Source organism: Ranitomeya imitator, chromosome 6 (assembly GCF_032444005.1).
Source record: "Ranitomeya imitator isolate aRanImi1 chromosome 6, aRanImi1.pri, whole genome shotgun sequence".
Classification (NCBI taxonomy): domain Eukaryota; kingdom Metazoa; phylum Chordata; class Amphibia; order Anura; family Dendrobatidae; genus Ranitomeya; species Ranitomeya imitator.
In genome coordinates this window covers 571,808,772-571,830,224 of record NC_091287.1, presented here as the reverse complement: position 1 = coordinate 571,830,224, position 21,453 = coordinate 571,808,772, and the positions used below count along the sequence as shown (strand labels likewise).

The following is a 21,453-nucleotide window of genomic DNA, read 5'->3' as shown; positions in this document are numbered from 1 at the left end:
ACTACCCGCCGGCCCCAGAGTGTCCCCTATAGGAGCCACACAACTATCTGCCGGCCCCAGAGTGTCCCCTATAGGAGCCGCACAACTATCCGCCGGCCCCAGCATGCCCCCTATAGGAGCCGCACAACTACCCGCCGGCCCCAGCGTGCCCCCTATAGGAGCCGCACAACTACCCGCCGGCCCCAGCGTGCCCCCTATAGGAGCCGCACAACTACCCGCCGGCCCCAGCGTGCCCCCTACAGGAGCCGCACAACTACCCGCCGGCCCCAGCGTGCCCCCTATAGGAGCCGCACAACTACCCGCCTGCCCCACCGTGCCCCCTATAGGAGCGGCACAACTACCCGCCGGCCCCAGAGTGTCCCCTATAGGAGCCGCACAACTATCTGCCGGCCCCAGAGTGTCCCCTACAGGAGCCGCACAACTATCCGCCGGCCCCAGCGTGCCCCCTATAGGAGCCGCACAACTATCCACCGGCCCCAGCGTGCCCCCTACAACGAGAAGTACAACTACCCACCGGCCCCAGCGTGCCTCCTATAGGAGCCGCACAACTACCCGCCGGCCCCAGCGTGCCCCCTATAGGAGCCGCACAACTACCCGCCGGCCCCAGCGTGCCTCCTATAGGAGCCGCACAACTACCCGCCGGCCCCAGCGTGCCCCCTATAGGAGCCGCACAACTACCCACCGGCCCCAGAGTGTCCCCTATAGGAGCCGCACAACTACCCGCCGGCCCCAGCATGCCTCCTATAGGAGCCGCACAACTACCCGCCGACCCCAGCATGCCCCCTATAGGAGCTGCACAACTACCCGCCCGCTACAGCGTGCCTCCTATAGGAGCTGCACAACTACCCGCCCGCTACAGCGTGCCTCCTATAGGAGCCGCACAACTACCCGCCGGCCCCAGCATGCCTCCTATAGGAGCCGCACAACTACCCGCCGACCCCAGCATGCCCCCTATAGGAGCTGCACAACTACCCGCCCGCTACAGCGTGCCTTCTATAGGAGCTGCACAACTACCCGCCGGCCCCAGCATGCCTCCTATAGGAGCCGCACAACTACCCGCCGGCTCCAGCGTGCCTCCTATAGGAGCCGCACAACTACCCGTCGGCCCCAGAGTGTCCCCTATAAAGCCGGACAATGATGTCAGATAGGACAATACTACGTCCACACCCAGCGGTCCATCATCCTTTGTTGTCAGGCGTCCCCGGCATCCTCACACCCCTCTATACAGCACTTCTGCCTATGGTACCGCTGCGGTCGGACGCTCCTGGCCCAGCCCCCACAGTATCATGCTGGAAACATACCCGCAGCTCCGGCTCCTCAAAGTAATGGAGGGACAAGGTCTTCAGGTCATGGGTGTCCGGATCGTACTCCACCACAGACAGCTGGAGAGAAGAAGCACAAGGTGATGAGCAGCACCTCCCCCCCCCCCCCCAGACACTGGGACCCCTCCCAAAAGGGGCCCACCCCAGACACTGGGAACTCTCCCAAAAGGGGCCCACCCCAGACACGGGGACCTCTCCCAAAAGGGGCCCACCCCAGACACGGGGACCTCTCCCAAAGGGGGCCCACCCCAGACACGGGGACCTCTCCCAAAGGGGGCCCACCCCAGACAAGGGGGCCCAACCCAGACACGGCGCCCAACCCAGACACGGGCGCCCAACCCAGACACGGGCGCCCAACCCAGACACGGGCGCCCAACCCAGACACGGGCGCCCAACCCAGACACGGGCGCCTCACCCAGACACGGGCGCCTCACCCAGACACGGGCGCCTCACCCAGACACGGGCGCCTCCACCAAGGGGCCCACCCCAGAAACAGGCACCTTCAACCAAGGGGCCCAAGCCACGCACGGCCTCACCTTGGCATCCGTGAAGCTGAGCAGCAGAGCGTCTCTCTTGGCTCCCGCCAGCTGAACACTCGCCATGGACATTACATTACCAAAGAAGGAGAAGGAGGCCATCAGCTCCAGCTTCTCCTTGTGGCCCCTCCCGTCTGTGAACACAAGGGGCACCATGAGCAGAGGAGGCGGGGGGCCAACAGCAGCAGCCGGGCAATCTTACCACGGGGCGGGAAGCGACCTTACCTGAGCCTTTCTCCCCTTTACTGGAGCTCTGAAAAACAAGAGCACAAACCATGAGGAGGCGGCGTGCGAACGACGAGACAGAGACCTGGACACTGAGCGCCCCCGACAGGCAGAGCGGGGCAACACCACAAGTCTCATAATGACAAGTAATACAGGGGACGGGAGCAGGGAGAGGGGCCGGCGCTCCCCACACCTCCAGCAGAGGGCGCTCTCCCCGACATCACCTCTATACACAGGTGTCACAGATTCCTACTCCGTGGTGTCACTAATTCGTCACGTGCCTGCTCTCACACCTGACTTGAGGTTGTGTCTGCAAGGGTTAATCTATCTCGCCACTCTCAATCCAGCATTCAGCTTCTGTCCTCTGCTGTAATGGGAGCATAAATCACACACCGACCCAGGCCACACCCCCGCTCATACACGCTGCCACCACTCACCGAATATACGGACGATGAGTCCCGGAACTAATAATACTAATAATGTCTATCACTCATAAGGCTCACACACCTTAGGCTATGGATTCTTTTAGAACATTCAAGGTTCAACTTGTTAAAGTTTTATACTTTAATAACAAAAGGTTCAATGCTTACAATAAGAAAAAGGTATAAAATATGATAATAAAAAGACATACAACTTATGCAAAACAGTATCAAAATAAACAGGAGAAAACTTACAGAAATTATCTAACTGGTAGTTGCTTTCTGCTCCCTGAGGGTAGGATGATGTAGATTGGATCACACCAGCTTGTCAGGCTGCCCCCATCATGTGAACACAATTCTCTGTCTGCAGCCTAAATTTATAACTTTGGTCTGGAGGTCAGGTTTCCAGACCAGCCCTCAGGTTAATATCATAATTGCTCGCTTGTTGATTGGCCACGGCTGCTCTAGTAATGAATATATTATTTTTCTCTTGAGACACTTGTGAAAAGGTTCTCAGGAATAGATACCCTCAGACCGCAATTAACATCTCCCCTCCAAGACCTAAGAGGTGCCAAATGTTACCTTTCTTCTTGGCTCTAGCTAGACCTCCTGGTGAGATATGGAGACAATTTCTACTAGTCCCAAGGAAGTACCTATTAACACCTAGGTGCGACTTGCCTTCAGGACAGATGTTACATTATCACTAGTCACAAATATAACCCTAGACATATGTCACTACACACATATAGATATATATACACATTTCACCACACCTCCCTCCTTATGAACGTGCATGGGGGTTGACTTACAGGTCAGCTCCCGAGCACGTATCTGGATCTGCCCCGTCTTGGCGAGAAAGGCCATCAGCTTTGCCATGATCAACTCCTTTCTTGCGCTGAATTGTGAAATCATATTGCTGAAGTATCAAACTGCATCTAAGCAATTTCCCATTGTCCCCAACTACTCTGTTGAGCCAACTCAGTGGGTTATGATCTGTGATCACGGTGAAGTTGCGCCCATGGAGGTATGGTTGCAGCTTCTGCAGAGCCCACACAATTGCCAGACATTCTTTTTCAATGGTGGCATAAGCCACTTCTCTGGGCAGGAGTTTCCTGCTTGGGTACAGAATTGGGTGTTCCTCTCCTTGTTGGTTCACCTGGCTGAGAACTGCACCTAGCCCATAGGTGCTGGCATCTGTCTGCACTACAAACCGGCGAGTGTAATCTGGAGCCTGCAGGACGGGTGAACTAACTAATGCCGACTTTAGGGCAGAAAATGATTCCTCACACTGAGGACTCCAGGAGACAATTTTGGGAAGTTTCTTCCTGGTCAGATTAGTTAATGGTTTGGCCAGAGCACTGTAGTTTGGTACAAACCTCCTATAGTAGCCAGCCGTACCCAGGAAGGACAGTACCTGCTTCTTGGTTTGTGGGGTGGCCCAGGCTGTAATGGCTTCTATCTTCCCTGGCTCAGGTTTTAGCAGTCCTCCCCCCACCCGGTGTCCCAGGTATTGTACTTCCCGCATGGCTACCTGACACTTCCCTGGCTTAACGGTAAGACCTGCAGTTTTAAGCTTTTGCAACACCTGAGACAGATGTACGAGGTGTTCCTCGCAAGAATCACTAAAGATGGCTATATCATCAAGATAAGCGACGGCAAAACCATCACATCCTTCCAATAAGTGATTGACCAACCTCTGGAAGGTGGCAGGGGCATTCTTCATACCAAAGGGCATCACCAGAAACTCAAACAGCCCGAATGGCGTTATAAAGGCCGACCTCTCCTGAGCTTCTCTGGTCAGGGGTATCTGCCAGTATCCCCTACTCAGGTCCATGATGGTGAGGTACGATGCTTTAGCTAGCTGCTCTAACAGCTCATCTATCCTCGGCATGGGGTAGACCTCACATGTAGTCAGTACATTTAATTTCCTGTAGTCTACACAGAACTGGGTTGTACGGTCCTTTTTTGGGACAAGAACCACAGGCGAGGCTCAGGCACTCTGGGATTTTTGTATCACCTTGAGTTTCAGCATCTCCTCTACCTGTTCCCTCATGTGTGCCTTCACCTCTGCTGACACAAGGTACGCCGACTGCCGTACTGGGGGATTAGTACCAGGGTCCACATGGTGAACTGCTAAGTGTGTCCTCCCAGGCTCCCCTGTGAAGACTTCGGTGAACTCGCTGAGTGCCCCCATCAGCTCAGACCTCTGACTGTGGGATAGCTCAGGGTTAAACTCTGCTGACTCCAGGGACTCCATGTACTGAGTCCCGGCCCCCACATCTAATAACAGATCAGCCTCCCCCTCTTCAGGCCGGCCACAGACAGGTAAGACACAGGCCTCCCTGCCATGATGAGCCTTCAGTATATTTACATGAAACACTTTCTGACGCTTTGCATGCTCATCTAGTGTCACCACATAATTAACATCATTCAGCCGCTTATATACAGTATATGGTCCCTCCCATGCGGCCTGCAATTTGTTCTGTAACATAGGGACCAACACCCAAACCTTCTGCCCCTCCTCGTAGGCCCTCAGTCTGGCATTACGGTCGTACCAGACCTTCTGGTTGGTTTGGGCCTGGGCCACGTTCTCGTTGGCCAGGTTGCTCAGTTTTTGCATTCTCTCTCTGAGCCGCAGTACATATTCGACCACTGAGACTCCAGTAGTTCTGGGGTCGTCCTCCCAACAGTCCTTAATCAAATCAAGTGGCCCCCTGACCCTCCCATAAACCAGTTCAAAGGGGGAGAATCCAGTAGACCCCTGGGGTACCTCTCTGTAGGCAAACAGCAGATGGGGAAGGTACCGCTCCCAGTCTCTCCCTTCAGTCTCCACCAGCATTTTGAACATTTGCTTTAATGTTCCATTGAAACGCTCGCAGAGTCCGTTGGTTTGGGGATGATGGGCGCTGGCCACAACATGCTGCACTTGTATTCTTTCACAGAGGCTTTCCATCAGATCAGACATGAACTGGGTTCCCTGATCGGTCAACATTTCCCTGGGGAAACCCACACGAGAGAACACAGTCAGTAAAGCATCCGCCACTTTGTCTGCTCGGATGGAGGATAGTGCCACAGCTTCCGGGTATCGTGTAGCATAGTCCACCACTGTGAGGATGTACTATTTGCCAGAGCTGCTAGGGATTGCAAGTGGCCCTATGACATCCACAGCCACTCGCTGGGAAGGTTCATCGATCACAGGCAGTGGTATCAATGGAGCTTTCTGTATATTCCCGGACTTCCCAACTCTCTGACAAACTACGCACGATCGGCAGTAATTGGCAATATCTGTCCCCATCTTGGGCCAATAGAAGTTAGGTGTCAGGCGAGCTTTAGTCTTTTGTATTCCAAGGTGTCCGACCAAAGGAATTTCATGGGCAATCCTCAATAATTGTCCCCTAAATGGATAAGGGACGATCAGCCGCCGTTCATAGTCCCAAGATTCTGTAGTATCCGTGGGGATAGTCTCTGTATACAGTCTGCCCTGGTCCCAGTATACTCTCTTTACCAGAAGCAGCAGGGGGTCGGTCTGCAAGACATCTGAGCTCCTCCAGACTGACGTCTGTCTGCAGGGCCTCCTGGAAGCTCTGACGGTCAGCCTGCAGGCCCTGGCCTAGTGTGACTGCCAGGCCCTGGTCTGAAGCTGAGTCTTCAGTGTCTGTTATCAGGGACCTTGGTGGGTCTGCCATGTATGGAGGCTCCGGGACCACTGTATGGGCCTCCTGGAAGCTCTGACGGTCAGCCTGCAGGCCCTGGCCTAGTGTGACTGCCAGGCCCTGGTATGAAGCTGAGTTTTCAGTGTCTGTTATCAGGGACCTTGGTGGGTCTGCCATGTATGGAGGCTCCGGGACCACAGTATGGGCCTCCTGGAAGCTCTGACGGTCAGCCTGCAGGCCCCGGCCTAGTGTGACTGCCAGGCGCTGGTCTGAAGCTGAGTTTTCAGTGTCTGTTATCAGGGACCTTGTTGGGTCTGCCATGTATGGAGGCTCCGGGACCACAGTATGGGCCTCCTGGAAGCTCTGACGGTCAGCCTGCAGGCCCCGGCCTAGTGTGACTGCCAGGCCCTGGTCTGAGGCTGAGTTTTCAGTGTCTGTTATCAGGGACCTTGGTGGGTCCGCCATGTATGGAGGCTCTGGGACAACAGTATGGGCCTCCTGTCCTGGCAGTTCTGTCTGAGCCGCAGCCTGACTCCGGGTCACAGCTGCCACATAATTACAGTCCTGTGCATTGGGACATTTTCCCTCCTCGCACGGGAGCTCAGGTGGGTCACTTTCTTCCACCTTCTCTGCATCATTTACTTGCAAGGGAGGAACATAGTGGGACACCATCCTCCGCAGGTCCGTGACTAGCAACACATTGGTGGGAATAGCCTCTGATACTCCCACTTCTCTCAGTCCTTTCCCTGCTCCCCAGTCCAGGTACACACGGGCCATGGTCACGGCAGGCCTGACCCCTCCAATCCCAGCTATAGACATAGTCTTTCCTGGTATGATATCGGCAGGGGTTATCATGGCTGGACGCACCAGGGTCACCTCTGCCCCAGTGTCCCCGAGACCAATGGTGACTTTATTGCCAACAGTGACAGATTGACAGTTCTCATTTGCCCTCGCATCAGAGCCGGCTACAAAGAGGACAGACGGTGGGGGCACAGTCGGATTTGTGGTGGTAGTTGGGCGTTTCTCCCTATCAGGGCAGACAGCGCTAACATGTCCCACTTTGTTGCAGGAGAAGCACCGGCGTGCATCACCTAGAGAATGTCTATTTCCCGGGGCCCCATAGGAGGTGGGCTTGGACAGCACTGGTGATCGGCTGGCAGAGGGAGAAAGGTCCCCATTTGGCTTACCTCCCCTCCAGCTGAATACCGATGGCTTCCGCCCCTCAGGCATCCTGTTAGCCACATAGCAGTCCGCAATCCTTGCAGCCTGATCCATAGTTTGGGGCTCCCAATCACACACAAATTGTCATACATCTATGGGGCACATGTGAAGAAATTGATCTTTCACCATAAGATCTGTTAAGTCCTCAAAACTGTTAACAGAAAGTCCCCTAATCCATTGGTGGAACTGTCAAGGTAAAAATATATTTTCTTTATACTCTTTTGTACTTTATATATTCTTATGCTGTGAAACAATAAGTTTTTCTCTTTGCCTGCCAAATGCAAATTTAACTGTATTTAAGATGGCTGCCAGTATTCACCTTTGCCCCACTTTCACTCGGCTGAAGGAACAAGTTACACATTTCAGAAGCCAAGTATCATTTCTCTGGAAATAGAAACTTAACAAGATGTGGACAAAAAAAGATTCATCAGATGACGTCAGAGCCAACCAGAAGGACTGAATACTAGATACATTGCTTAAACCCTGCCTATCCCCGCCCTCTGCACACCTTCCCCCAATAGATCATGTAATATTGTGTATCAGGAAATAAAGTTCAGTCGTTGCTGTGACGTTACACACGAGCATGCAATGAGTTTGAACCAGCATTGTGTCTGACTCATTCTTATCCGGTACCAACATGCTCCTAATCTGATTTGGAATGACTGGTGGATGAAGGGTATTGTCGTGACGACCCCGACAATTTGGCGCAACCAACGTGGGGCGTGGCCCGCGAGATCCGAGACCCCCTGGACCCATACCTGGATGTCCGTGGACGACACCCGTAGTGGCTGACCTCGAGGACTGATCACCCTCTAAACACGGTAAGTGGAGATCACATACTATGTATGTGTCACACTTGCTAGTGTTTCAGCCATTATTGGTTAGTCTGTGGTCTCCTTGGGTCTGGGGAGTGACCGGTCGAGTGGTGAGACCGAGCGCGATCTCGTGCCACGCTTCGAACCAGCAACTGAGAGACGTCGCACTCTGTGCGTCCTCGTGTACACCACACCTCCTCCACCGGTCATTGTGCTCCATTCAACCACCCTACCCGTGACTATTGCCTAGTAGTGATAGAGTGAAAGATTGAGAAGTTTGTGGATTGGGGGCGGCTGAGAGAAAGAGATAGGAGACGCAGCCTCTGTGATATTGCACGCATTGGTAATTAAGATGTCCCAAAGGGGGGACCACCAGAATCACATTGGTAATTAAGACGTCCCAAGAGGGGGACCACCAGAATCACTTACTTGCACGCATTGGTAATTAAGATGTCCCAAAGGGGGGACCACCAGAATCACATTGGTAATTAAGACGTCCCAAGTGGGGGGACCACCAGAATCACATTGGTAATTAAGACGTCCCAAGAGGGGGACCACCAGAATCACATTGGTAATTAAGACGTCCCAAGTGGGGGGACCACCAGAATCACTTACTTGCACACATTGGTAATTAAGACGTCCCAAGTGGGGGGACCACCAGAATCACATTGGTAATTAAGACGTCCCAAGTGGGGGGACCACCAGAATCACAGTGGAGGGGTCTCACTAGGAGACCGCCTCCCAACATTTAGAATATCGTGACAGGACAGACTGTAATCACTGGTGTTCAGGTTAGGGACAGGATATCGAGCGCGAGGCTCTTTATTCATAACACGTCGAACGCGAGGCTCCGTGTTAGGACACCAGTGTTGCTGTCGCTGTCAGCGGCCTACTGCAGAAGGGCGTAGTATTCTGTGAGTCATGTTGCGTCTCTTATGGCAGAAGAAGTCCGTGCCCCAGGAGTTAAGTGAGGATGCTGTGGAAGTCAAGACAATAGTAGAGTCACGGGAGGGCAAGAAGGCAGTCAAGAATGTTGAGAGGGTGTACGAGCATGTAGGATTGCCCTCGACAGGGAGATTGCAGCCGTCTACATGGCACAATTTCATAGAGAACAAAAAGGGCATGTTGAAAGAGAAAGGATTGTTAGAACAAGTGCAAGCTCATCTGCGAGTTGCGCGAGGCTTAAAGAACGAGGAATGGAAAGAGGTTGATGGAGAGGGAGGATCATAGGATGCAGAGCCCGTGTTTGGTTGTAGGGTGTCTCTATCGTTATTTTTTCTAAGGTGTTCTGGCATATGAATTGTGTGAAGGTTTTGTAGAAATTAATTGAGTCTGAGAACTGCTGTATTCCGCTACTCTGTGTGGTTTTCCAAAACACCCCATGGGAGGGGGGAGTCAAATAGCTGTGTTGTTGTTTTTCTTCTTTTGTGTTGAGGAATGCTGTAAATTCTTATCTCTGTGTTTATAGCAGATGGGAGGGGTGAACCCCTGCGCGAATTGTTTTTTTGATTTTTCCTCTTTGTGCTGCGGGCCAGAGAAAGGGGGGCCAAAGTTTCCAGAAGAACTTAACCCAGTCTGTATCAGCAGCTGCAGCGACCCTCACTCGCTCTCTAGCCCCACTGCTCAGCCCCCACCACCGCAGCGTGCAGCTTCAAGGACACAGCTCGCTTCCTTATCAGTGGCCCAAGAGAAAGACTCCAGCCCCCCTCCCTTACACAAATCCAGTCTTACGCTCCAATATCCATTTTAACCCTGTGTTTGGAAATCTCCCTCGCTATGTTAATTCTCAGACCAAGACAAGACAGATGGACTTGTAAATATTGCGGTCAGACAAACCCAGATTGGAGAAATACTTGTATAATCTGTGCTGCAACCCAACCTAAGTGAATAACACTGATTCCTGTCCAGATAAGATCACATGTAGTGACATAAGAAGCTGACACAGGATTGTGGGTAGTGGGGACATTAACTTTTGGGAGTAAGCTGACAGTAATCCTTTTGGGAAGGAGCTGTAGACCAGCATGTCATGTCACCCCCAACCGGTCATCTAGTCACCCCCACCACCAGAGAACCAACCACATCAGGTAGTGTAAGACAGATACAGGAATATTATCCCTGGAAGCCCTCTGACTAGCTAGCTACGCTAAAATAATTGGCTGACCCTGAGAACAAACCTTTCCCATTTTACAGACAAAGACAATATGATGGATGTATAAGTGCACCTGAGCAGACCTAGAGAGTTGGTGAGCCAAGATGATGGTCAGATGGTATTTACGTTATATAACCCCTATGTAGATGAATATAATGAGATGTGTATCTTACACGCCCTTTCCCGTTCAGTTTGTAAAAAAAAAAAAAATGGGCGAGTGTCAGTGTCGTTAACCCTGGCAGTTAGAATATCCCTATGTCACGTTGCTTCAGTATGTGGGTAATTTTTTTTTTGTTTTTTTGTTGTGTGCACAGACCGAGCAGGAAGCCATTGTTGCCACTGTTAGTTTTCACAAGTATCTGGCGGATCTGAACTGTCGGGTTTCGGCCTCGAAACTTCGGTTCTGCCTTGGTCAAGTGATATTTTTGGGTCACTGTCTCCTTCAGGGTGCCAGACACCTCACAGAAGAAAGGAAAATAGCCGTCAGCTACAAAGGATGAGACTGAGCTCCAGCGTTTTCCTGGACTATGTACTTATTGTTGTCAGTGGATACCGGACGCATCCCGCATAATGCAATTTCTCTACAAGGCCCTGAAAGACTGTTCAAGATATGCTGACGATTTTGGCAGACTCCACACTGGATACGCTGTTACTATGGAAGACACTGTATTGCACGCAGCTGCACTCCCTCCCACCCTGTCAGGACAAGAAGCAGAATGTCAGGATCTGTCTACTGCATGTGTTCTGGCCAAAGACAGGCGGGCTATTATATACACGGACTCACAGTATGCACTTGGTATTGCTCATGATTTCGGAGCCCTATGAGCCAATCGAGGATTTGTTACTACCGCCGGGACTCAGTGAAGAATGCTGAAGCTGTTAAAGCCCTCATGGACTCAATCGAATTACCTACTCAAGTGGCCATTATCAAAGATAAGGAGCACGGTACTATGGAACAGTAAGCAGACTGGTGGTAACGCCTTTGCAGATATGCAAGCAAAAGCCGCTGCTCTTCTGCCCGTTGAACTGACCATACCAGCTATGGTGACCACACGCTCTCAGCGTAAACAGTTACAAGAAACACTGACTCTACAGGAACCTGATGATCTATGCCAGACTGAGGTTTTCTGCCGGAACCCGCGAGACCGCTTAATGACGATGAAGAAGTGAAGCAGTGGAAAGCTGATGGAGCACGTATGGACAATGGTCGCTGAAAAAAGGACCAACTTGTGTGTCTCCCTAAGCGGATGTACCCTGCTAATGCCACGTGGGCGCATGGGCCCACACATCGAGGTATCTGTCAGACCTGCAATCCCGGTCAACTTCAACGTGTACCCCCGAAGCACCTTGCTAAGCCCGACTATCCTTTCCAAAGGCTCCAGGTGGACCTCATCACGTTGCCCAAGTCTGAAGGTATGAATATTGTCTGGTGGTTGTCGATATGTTCTCCAATTGGCCAGAAGCATTCCCCGTTACCAACGTGACTGCAAAGACCACAGCAAAGAAACTGGTGATGGAAGTTATATGCAGATATGGTGTTCCAGAAGTTGCTGAAAGTGACCAGGGCCCGGACTTTTCTATTCATGTGTGTCAGGAGGTTCTGACAATGCTTGGATCCACTGTAGCCCTCCATACTCTCCACAATCCAGTGGGAAAGTTAAGAGGCTGAACAGCACACTGAAGGGACAATTGACCAAAATGATGCAGGAGACTACGGCTCCATGGCCAGGGCTCTTATATATTCGTACTACCTTAATTGTAAAACATGGCCTGTCCCCATATGAGATATTGTTTGGTGCTAGGTTCTCAGTTGTAAATTTTCAGTCTCAGTAGTTGTCAGAGGAAACTGACCGTGCTGTTCAATATGTTATTCAGTTTAGTAGAAATGTTGCTAACACCCATGTTTTAGTTTTTTCTTTCCTTCCAGATTCAGCAGAAACCGATATTTGTCACAACTTGAAGCCTGGTGGTTTTATGGTCGTGAAAAGCTATGTCAGTAAAACTTGAAGGAAAGAGCACCTGGATCTACGCTTCACACTGCAAGAGACCGGACCAGCGCTTAGTCACAGTGATGATCGAAGGAAAATGTTGCTGTTGTTTTTGGTCCTGAGGCTGGGGGCCATCCTCGCCCCTACCTCCTCGGTCCCTATTGTAAATAAGAATTCCGGTGCCACTATTCTCTGGGTAAACCTAACGGCCCTGGTAAATATCTGGTGATTTGATTTCTGCGATGTAGTCAAGTGCCCCGAGACTCAGCGGGTGGTAGAGGGAATCATCCAGTATTGTATATGTGTTACCAGAGATAACAATTGTACTGGGAAGATATTTTCATAATGTGTTTAATGGTGGATACTATGGGAATTTAGGCCATATACAGCTCCAGGATATTAGCTTCAGACCAACCAAGGCCTCCGTTACCAGTACAGCTAAGACAGGCCCAGGTGAACGTTTGCAAAATATAGTTAACGAAGTAATCCCCATTCCAGGTCTTAGTTGGCAAGAAGTCTTCTCCATAGAAACACAAACAGCCCCAAGGAAAAATGTATGGTTAGAATGGGTAAGATACAATGTAAGAGTCCAGAATATCTCTGTAGGATGTATTGCTTGTGCTGCAGCGAATACACATCTATACACATATGCATTGTTTTTTCCTGATGACAATACCACTACCTGTGTTATGAATCTGTTGAAGGGTTTAAAGTCCACTGATTGCTCAGATTATGTTCCACTAATTCATGAAGCACCTAAACTAAAGGTCCCAGGAGGGATAACTGTATTAGCTGATAATTATACCTGCTATAATTCCCACGACACTACAGGTACACCAGTAGGGGTCTTCGAGACAGGTTTCTGCAAAGAGAACAGTTCCCTGGATACTGACTTGCTAGCTAATCATACACAGTATATGTACGACATTTATTGGTTATGTGGAGATGGTAAGCTCCGTCCTAGGTTGCCTAATACCTGGATAGGTCAATGCACCCTTGTTAAACTAGCTATGCAGTTCAAGATTTGACCTTGGGAACCGGAGACACCTGATGAATATACCAGAAAGAGGAGAAGTCTCGATCAGCTCCACATGAGTTATGAAGAAGATCCATTGGTATATGTCGATGGCATTGGAGTGCCAAGGGGGGTGCCTGACCAATTTAAAGCCGAGAACCAGATCTATGCTGGCTTTGCTTCTATAATCCCACAGGTGCAGATTAATAAAAATGTTGATTGGATCAATTATATATATATTACAGTGAACAAAGGTTTGTCAATTTTACCTGTGATGCTTTCCAAGGTATAGTTGAGGAGTTGGGCCCTAACACTAGAATGACCCTCCAAAACCGACTAGCCCTTGATATGATCTTAGCTGAGAAAGGAGGAGTCTGTGGGATGGTGGGAGAGGAATGTTGTACCTATATCCCTCAGAACTCTGGGGTAAATGGAAAGACCATGATAGCTCTTAAGAAGATAAATGGGTTAGCAGCAGAATTAAAATCTAATGTTGGAGTAGACACATCTTTCTTTTCCGGTTGGTTGGGTGGGCTCAAAGGATTCCTCCAACAAGCTTGTCTGGTACTGATTGCCCTTCTTGTAGTTGGATCGATAATTCTCTGTTGTGTTATTCCCCTGTATAAAAAGGTTATCACTAAGGCAACTCCGACTGGCACCTTCCTCAACCAAGAAGTAGACCCACCAGAGTATGATGGCACTGATCCAGGGGAGATCTCTAAGTACGCCCCCTCAAGATGTTAGACAAAACCCCTTACTCTCAGATGATGCAAAGAGATTTAGTTTAGGGACAGCGGGAGAACTCCATGTGAAGCTAGTGAAGGGTTCAGCTGCCTGGAGGCCTCTCACAAGGGGAGAGCTTCTGAGGTGTCTGGATGAAGAAATCCACCTCCCCTTTCCCCATCACATGGACAGTCTCAAATGATCTTTCTTCTTAGGGAAAAACTTAGTGTTTAGGGGGGATTGTCAAGGTAAAAATATATTTTCTTTATACTCTTTTGTACTTTATATATTCTTATGCTGTGAAACAATAAGTTTTTCTCTTTGCTTGCCAAATGCAAATTTAACTGTATTTAAGATGGCTGCCAGTATTCACCTTTGCCCCACTTTCACTCGGCTGAAGGAACAAGTTACACATTCCAGAAGCCAAGTATCATTTCTCTGGAAATCGAAACTTAACAAGATGTGGACAAAGGAAGATTCATCAGATGATGTCAGAGCCAACCAGAAGAACTGAATACTAGATACATTGCTTAACCCCTGCCTATCCCCGCCCTCTGCACACCTTCCCCCAATAGATCATATAATGTTGTGTATTAGAAAATAAAGTTCAGTTGTTGCTGTGACGTTACACACGAGTATGCAATGAGTTTGAACCAGCATTGTGTCTGACTCATTCTTATCCGGTACCAACATGCTTTTATTCTGATTTGGAATGACTGGTGGATGAAGAGTATTGTCGTGACGACCCCGACAGAACGTGGTCCTCAAGGTGCTCACAACACCCGCATAGCTGTCAGTTGATCCACGTTGTAGGTTCCGGAACTTTCTCCGATACACTTCTGGTGTCAGGTTGTATTTCCTGATCAGGGCCTCTTTTATGGCCCGCTCTAGTTGAGCGATCTGAAGCTGGAAAGCTCTCTCCTCCTGGCGTTCTGCAGCCTCTCTCTCAACCTGTCGGTCCCGGTGTTCTGCAGCCTCTCTCTCAGGCCGGTCCCGGCGTTCTGCAGCCTCTCTCAGCTTGTCGGTCCCGACGTTCTGCAGCCTCTCTCTCAGCCTGTCGGTGCTGTAGAATTAGCTGCATGCGCAGATTGGGATCACTTGTTCCCAGCCGTTGTAAGTCCATTTGCAAAGTACAGTCCATAGGCTCCTCAGCACTGGCATAGCTGACATTTCCATCAGGTATCTCCGGTGCAAGAGCTGGCATTGCTGGGTCTCTCTGAGGTGGGCTCTCTCCTTGGCCAGATGTTCCAGCACTTTGCTCTATGTCCTGCTGGACCAAGGCGCGTATCAGCAGCTCCCTGGATCTGTCGGCTGTCTCTATTCCTCTCTGCTCACAGAGGTCGGTCAGAGCTTCCTTGCTCAGCTTCTTGTACTGGGCTGCCATATCGATGAACAGCCTTTGCCAAATAAAAGATAGAAAAGAAAAGCGGGGAGGGGAAACTGTTTGCAAGTATGTCTAAGTAAGCACTGAGTTGAACCTTGAAGAACTGGTGCGCTCCTCGCAAGGATACCAATTCTTTAGTACAGGGAATAATTACTTAAACCATGCACTAATGCTCTAATAGAAATAATTCTATCCCACCGCTCTGCCACCAATTGTCAGGGATCCCTTCTCCGTGGAGTCACTTATTCGTCACGTGCCTGCTCTCAGCACGTGACTTGGGGTTGTGCCTGCAAGGGTTAATCCATCTCCCATTTCTCCGTCCAGCATTCAACCTCTGTCCTATGCTGTAATGGGAGCATAAATCACACACCGACCCAGGTCACACACCCGCTCATACGCACTGCCACCACTCATCGAATACATGGGCGATGAGTACCTGAAATATTAATAATAATATTGTCTACCACTCATAAGGCTCACACACCTTAGGCTATGGATTATTTTAGAATATTCAAGGTTCAACTTATTAAAGGTTTATACTTTAACAAAAGGTTCAATGCTTACAATAAGAAAAAGGTATAAAAATATGATAATAAAAAGACATACAACTTATGCAAAACAGTATCAAATAAACAGGAGAAACTTACAGAAATTATCTAACTGGTAGTTGCTTCTGCTCCCTGAGGGTAGGATGAATGTAGATTGGATCACACCAGCTTCTCAGGCTGCCCCCATCATGTGAACACAATTCTCTGTCTGCAGCCTAAATTTATAACTTTGGTCTGAGGTCAGGTTTCTAGACCGGCCCCCCAGGTTAATATCATAATTGATATCATGTTTGATTGGGCACGGCCGCTCTACTAATGAATATATTATTTTCTCTTGTGGAAAGGTTCTCAGGAATAGATACCCTCAGGCCGCAATTAGCATCTCTCCTCCAAGACCTAGGAGGTGCCAAATGTTACCTTTCTTCTTGGCTCTAGCTAGACCTCCTGGTGAGATATGGAAACACAATTTCTACTAGTCCCAAGGAAGTACCTATTAACACCTAGGTGCGATTTCCCTTCAGGACAGATGTTACATTATCACTAGTCACACATATAACCCTAGACATATGTCCCTACACACATATAGATATATATACACATATTTCACCACAACAAGTAACACAGGGAACGGGGGCAGGGAGAGGGGCCGACGCTCCCCACACCTCCAGCAGAGGGCGCTCTCCCCGACATCACCTCTATATACAGGTAACACAGGGGACGGAGGCAGGGAGAGGGGCCGGCGATCCCCACACCTCCAGCAGAGGGCGCTCTCCCCATCACCTCTATACACAGGTAACACGGGGGACGGGGGCAGGGAGAGGGGCCGGCGATCCCCACACCTCCAGCAGAGGGCGCTCTCCCCATCACCTCTATACACAGGTAACACGGGGGACGGGGGCAGGGAGAGGGGCCGGCGATCCCCACACCTCCAGCAGAGGGCGCTCTCCCCATCACCTCTATACACAGGTAACACAGGGGACGGAGGCAGGGAGAGGGGCCGGCGATCCCCACACCTCCAGCAGAGGGCGCTCTCCCCATCACCTCTATACACAGGTAACACGGGGGACGGGGGCAGGAAGAGGGGCCGGCGATCCCCACACCTCCAGCAGAGGGCGCTCTCCCCATCACCTCTATACACAGGTAACACGGGGGACGGAGGCAGGGAGAGGGGCCGGCGATCCCCACACCTCCAGCAGAGGGCGCTCTCCCCATCACCTCTATACACAGGTAACACGGGGGACGGAGGCAGGGAGAGGGGCCGGCGATCCCCACACCTCCAGCAGAGGGCGCTCTCCCCATCACCTCTATACACAGGTAACACGGGGGACGGGGGCAGGGAGAGGGGCCGGCGATCCCCACACCTCCAGCAGAGGGCGCTCTCCCCATCACCTCTATACACAGGTAACACGGGGGACGGGGGCAGGGAGAGGGGCCGGCGATCCCCACACCTCCAGCAGAGGGCGCTCTCCCCATCACCTCTATACACAGGTAACACGGGGGACGGGGGCAGGGAGAGGGGCCGGCGATCCCCACACCTCCAGCAGAGGGCGCGCTCCCCATCACCTCTATACACAGGTAACACGGGGGACGGGGGCAGGGAGAGGGGCCGGCGATCCCCACACCTCCAGCAGAGGGCGCTCTCCCCATCACCTCTATACACAGGTAACACGGGGGACGGGGGCAGGGAGAGGGGCCGGCGATCCCCACACCTCCAGCAGAGGGCGCTCTCCCCATCACCTCTATACACAGGTAACACGGGGGACGGGGGCAGGGAGAGGGGCCGGCGATCCCCACACCTCCAGCAGAGGGCGCTCTCCCCATCACCTCTATACACAGGTAACACGGGGGACAGGGGCAGGGAGAGGGGTCGGCGCTCCCCATCACCTCTATACACAGGTAACACGGGGGACGGGGGCAGGGAGAGGGGCCGGCGATCCCCACACCTCCAGCAGAGGGCGCTCTCCCCATCACCTCTATACACAGGTAACACGGGGGACGGGGGCAGGGAGAGGGGCCGGCGATCCCCACACCTCCAGCAGAGGGCGCTCTCCCCATCACCTCTATACACAGGTAACACGGGGGACAGGGGCAGGGAGAGGGGCCGGCGATCCCCACACCTCCAGCAGAGGGCGCTCTCCCCGACATCACCTCTATATACAGGTAACACGGGGGACGGAGGCAGGGAGAGGGGCCGGCGATCCCCACACCTCCAGCAGAGGGCGCTCTCCCCATCACCTCTATACACAGGTAACACGGGGGACGGGGGCAGGGAGAGGGGCCGGCGATCCCCATCACCTCCAGCAGAGGGCGCTCTCCCCATCACCTCTATACACAGGTAACACGGGGGACAGGGGCAGGGAGAGGGGTCGGCGCTCCCCATCACCTCTATACACAGGTAACACGGGGGACGGGGGCAGGGAGAGGGGCCGGCGATCCCCACACCTCCAGCAGAGGGCGCTCTCCCCATCACCTCTATACACAGGTAACACGGGGGACAGGGGCAGGGAGAGGGGTCGGCGCTCCCCATCACCTCTATACACAGGTAACACGGGGGACGGGGGCAGGGAGAGGGGCCGGCGATCCCCACACCTCCAGCAGAGGGCGCTCTCCCCATCACCTCTATACACAGGTAACACGGGGGACGGGGGTAGGGAGAGGGGCCGGCGATCCCCACACCTCCAGCAGAGGGCGCTCTCCCCATCACCTCTATACACAGGTAACACGGGGGACGGGGGCAGGGAGAGGGGCCGGCGATCCCCACACCTCCAGCAGAGGGCGCTCTCCCCATCACCTCTATACACAGGTAACACGGGGGACGGGGGTAGGGAGAGGGGCCGGCGATCCCCACACCTCCAGCAGAGGGCGCTCTCCCCATCACCTCTATACACAGGTAACACGGGGGACGGGGGCAGGGAGAGGGGCCGGCGATCCCCACACCTCCAGCAGAGGGCGCTCTCCCCATCACCTCTATACACAGGTAACACGGGGGACGGGGGCAGGGAGAGGGGCCGGCGATCCCCACACCTCCAGCAGAGGGCGCTCTCCCCATCACCTCTATACACGGAGGCGGGGGCAGCAGTACAGCACTGGCGGTGACGGCGCACTCACCTCGGGGTCCGGATTCAGGCGGTACACATAGAGCTGAGACGTTCCGGCCACCACCAGGTTCCTTTCAGCATTAGAGAAGAAATTGCAGAACATGGAGAACTCCAGCCCGGTGGGGGGATGGGCCTGCCGGTACACCGCGTACATCCTGGGGGAAGAGGAAGGAACAGGAAATCTCCAGAAGAAAAGGTCCAGGAGGGGGGGATGGTACAGCGAGGGGAGAGTGGACGCGGAGGGGACGGGCCGCGCTCTCAGTATAAGGAGGGGACGGGCCGCGCTCTCGGGACGCGGAGGGGACGGGCCGCGCTCACGTGAACTCCGGGGCCGCTCAGGATCCGCGGCTTTCGGTTCGGTCTCCTATGCTGAGCTCACTCGCCTCCCGAAGACTCCGGTACACAGACCGGATATCCGGTCCGCCAGCAATAAAGTCCGGGGATGCACGAGCCCGGAGCGGAAGTTCCGCTGTCACCATGACAACCAGACGCAACTAAAGGGGCGCGCGCTGTCAGGACCTCACGTGATCATAAGAGGAGGGAGGGGGCGTGGCCGTGACTGCTATGTGTTAGCAGAGTGTGAATAAATGGGAGGAGCGAGGACCTCAGATAATCCCCCCGGTGTATACAGCTCAGTGCTGAGGACAGTAGATCGGAGGAGCTGGAGCGGGGACCTCAGATAATCCCTCCGGTGTACACAGCTCAGTGCTGAGGACTGTAGATCGGAGGAGCTGGAGCGAGGACCTCAGATAATCCCCCCGGTGTACACAGCTCAGTACTGAGGACAGTAGATCGGAGGAGCTGGAGCGAGGACCTCAGATAATCCCCCCGGTGTACACAGCTCAGTACTGAGGACAGTAGATCGGAGGAGCTGGAGCGAGGACCTCAGATAATCCCCCCGGTGTACACAGCTCAGTACTGAGGACCTCAGATAATCCCCCCGGTGTACACAGCTCAGTGCTGAGGACCTCAGATAATCCCCCCGGTGTACACAGCTCAGTGCTGAGGACAGTAGATCGGAGGAGCTGGAGCGGGGACCTCAGATAATCCCTCCGGTGTACACAGCTCAGTGCTGAGGACTGTAGATCGGAGGAGCTGGAGCGAGGACCTCAGATAATCCCCCCGGTGTACACAGCTCAGTACTGAGGACAGTAGATCGGAGGAGCTGGAGCGAGGACCTCAGATAATCCCCCCGGTGTACACAGCTCAGTACTGAGGACCTCAGATAATCCCCCCGGTGTACACAGCTCAGTGCTGAGGACCTCAGATAATCCCCCCGGTGTACACAGCTCAGTGCTGAGGACAGTAGATCGGAGGAGCTGGAGCGAGGACCTCAGATAATCCCTCCGGTGTACACAGCTCAGTGCTGAGGACCTCAGATAATCCCCCCGGTGTACACAGCTCAGTGCTGAGGACCTCAGATAATCCCCCCGGTGTACACAGCTCAGTGCTGAGGACAGTAGATCGGAGGAGCTGGAGCGAGGACCTCAGATAATCCCCCCGGTGTACACAGCTCAGTGCTGAGGACAGTAGATCGGGGGAGCTGGAGCGAGGACCTCAGATAATCCCCCCGGTGTACACAGCTCAGTGCTGAGGACAGTAGATCGGAGGAGCTGGAGCGAGGACCTCAGATAATCCCCCCGGTGTACACAGCTCAGTGCTGAGGACAGTAGATCGGAGGAGCTGGAGCGAGGACCTCAGATAATCCCCCCGGTGTACACAGCTCAGTACTGAGGACAGTAGATCGGAGGAGCTGGAGCGAGGACCTCAGATAATCCCCCCGGTGTACACAGCTCAGTACTGAGGACAGTAGATCGGAGGAGCTGGAGCGAGGACCTCAGATAATCCCCCCGGTGTACACAGCTCAGTACTGAGGACAGTAGATCGGAGGAGCTGGAGCGAGGACCTCAGATAATCCCCCCGGTGTACACAGCTCAGTACTGAGGACAGTAGATCGGAGGAGCTGGAGCGAGGACCTCAGATAATCCCTCCGGTGTACACAGCTCAGTGCTGAGGACTGTAGATCGGAGGAGCTGGAGCGAGGACCTCAGATAATCCCCCCGGTGTACACAGCTCAGTGCTGAGGACTGTAGATCGGAGGAGCTGGAGCGAGGACCTCAGATAATCCCCCCGGTGTACACAGCTCAGTGCTGAGGACAGTAGATCGGGGGAGCTGGAGCGAGGACCTCAGATAATCCCTCCGGTGTACACAGCTCAGTGCTGAGGATGGTAGATCGGGGGAGCTGGAGCGAGGACCTCAGATAATCCCCCCGGTGTACACAGCTCAGTACTGAGGACAGTAGATCGGGGGAGCTGGAGCGAGGACCTCAGATAATCCCTCCGGTGTACACAGCTCT

The 21,453-nt window shown here is 52.9% G+C and overlaps 1 protein-coding gene across 1 annotated transcript in view; it reads right to left on the bottom strand.

The window, feature by feature from the left end:
• Positions 1-19,536, bottom strand: part of CPSF1 (cleavage and polyadenylation specific factor 1) — a 76,098-nt gene extending 56,562 nt beyond the window's left edge. The window contains exons 1-5 of the mRNA XM_069732112.1: positions 19,415-19,536; positions 19,107-19,251; positions 2,084-2,111; positions 1,859-1,992; positions 1,302-1,382 (exon numbers count right to left, since the gene is read on the bottom strand). Coding sequence (XP_069588213.1) covers positions 1,302-1,382; positions 1,859-1,992; positions 2,084-2,111; positions 19,107-19,250 — 387 coding nt within the window. The 5' untranslated portion in view covers position 19,251; positions 19,415-19,536. The remainder of the gene's footprint in view (positions 1-1,301; positions 1,383-1,858; positions 1,993-2,083; positions 2,112-19,106; positions 19,252-19,414) is intronic.
• Between the last annotated feature and the right edge of the window lie 1,917 nt (positions 19,537-21,453).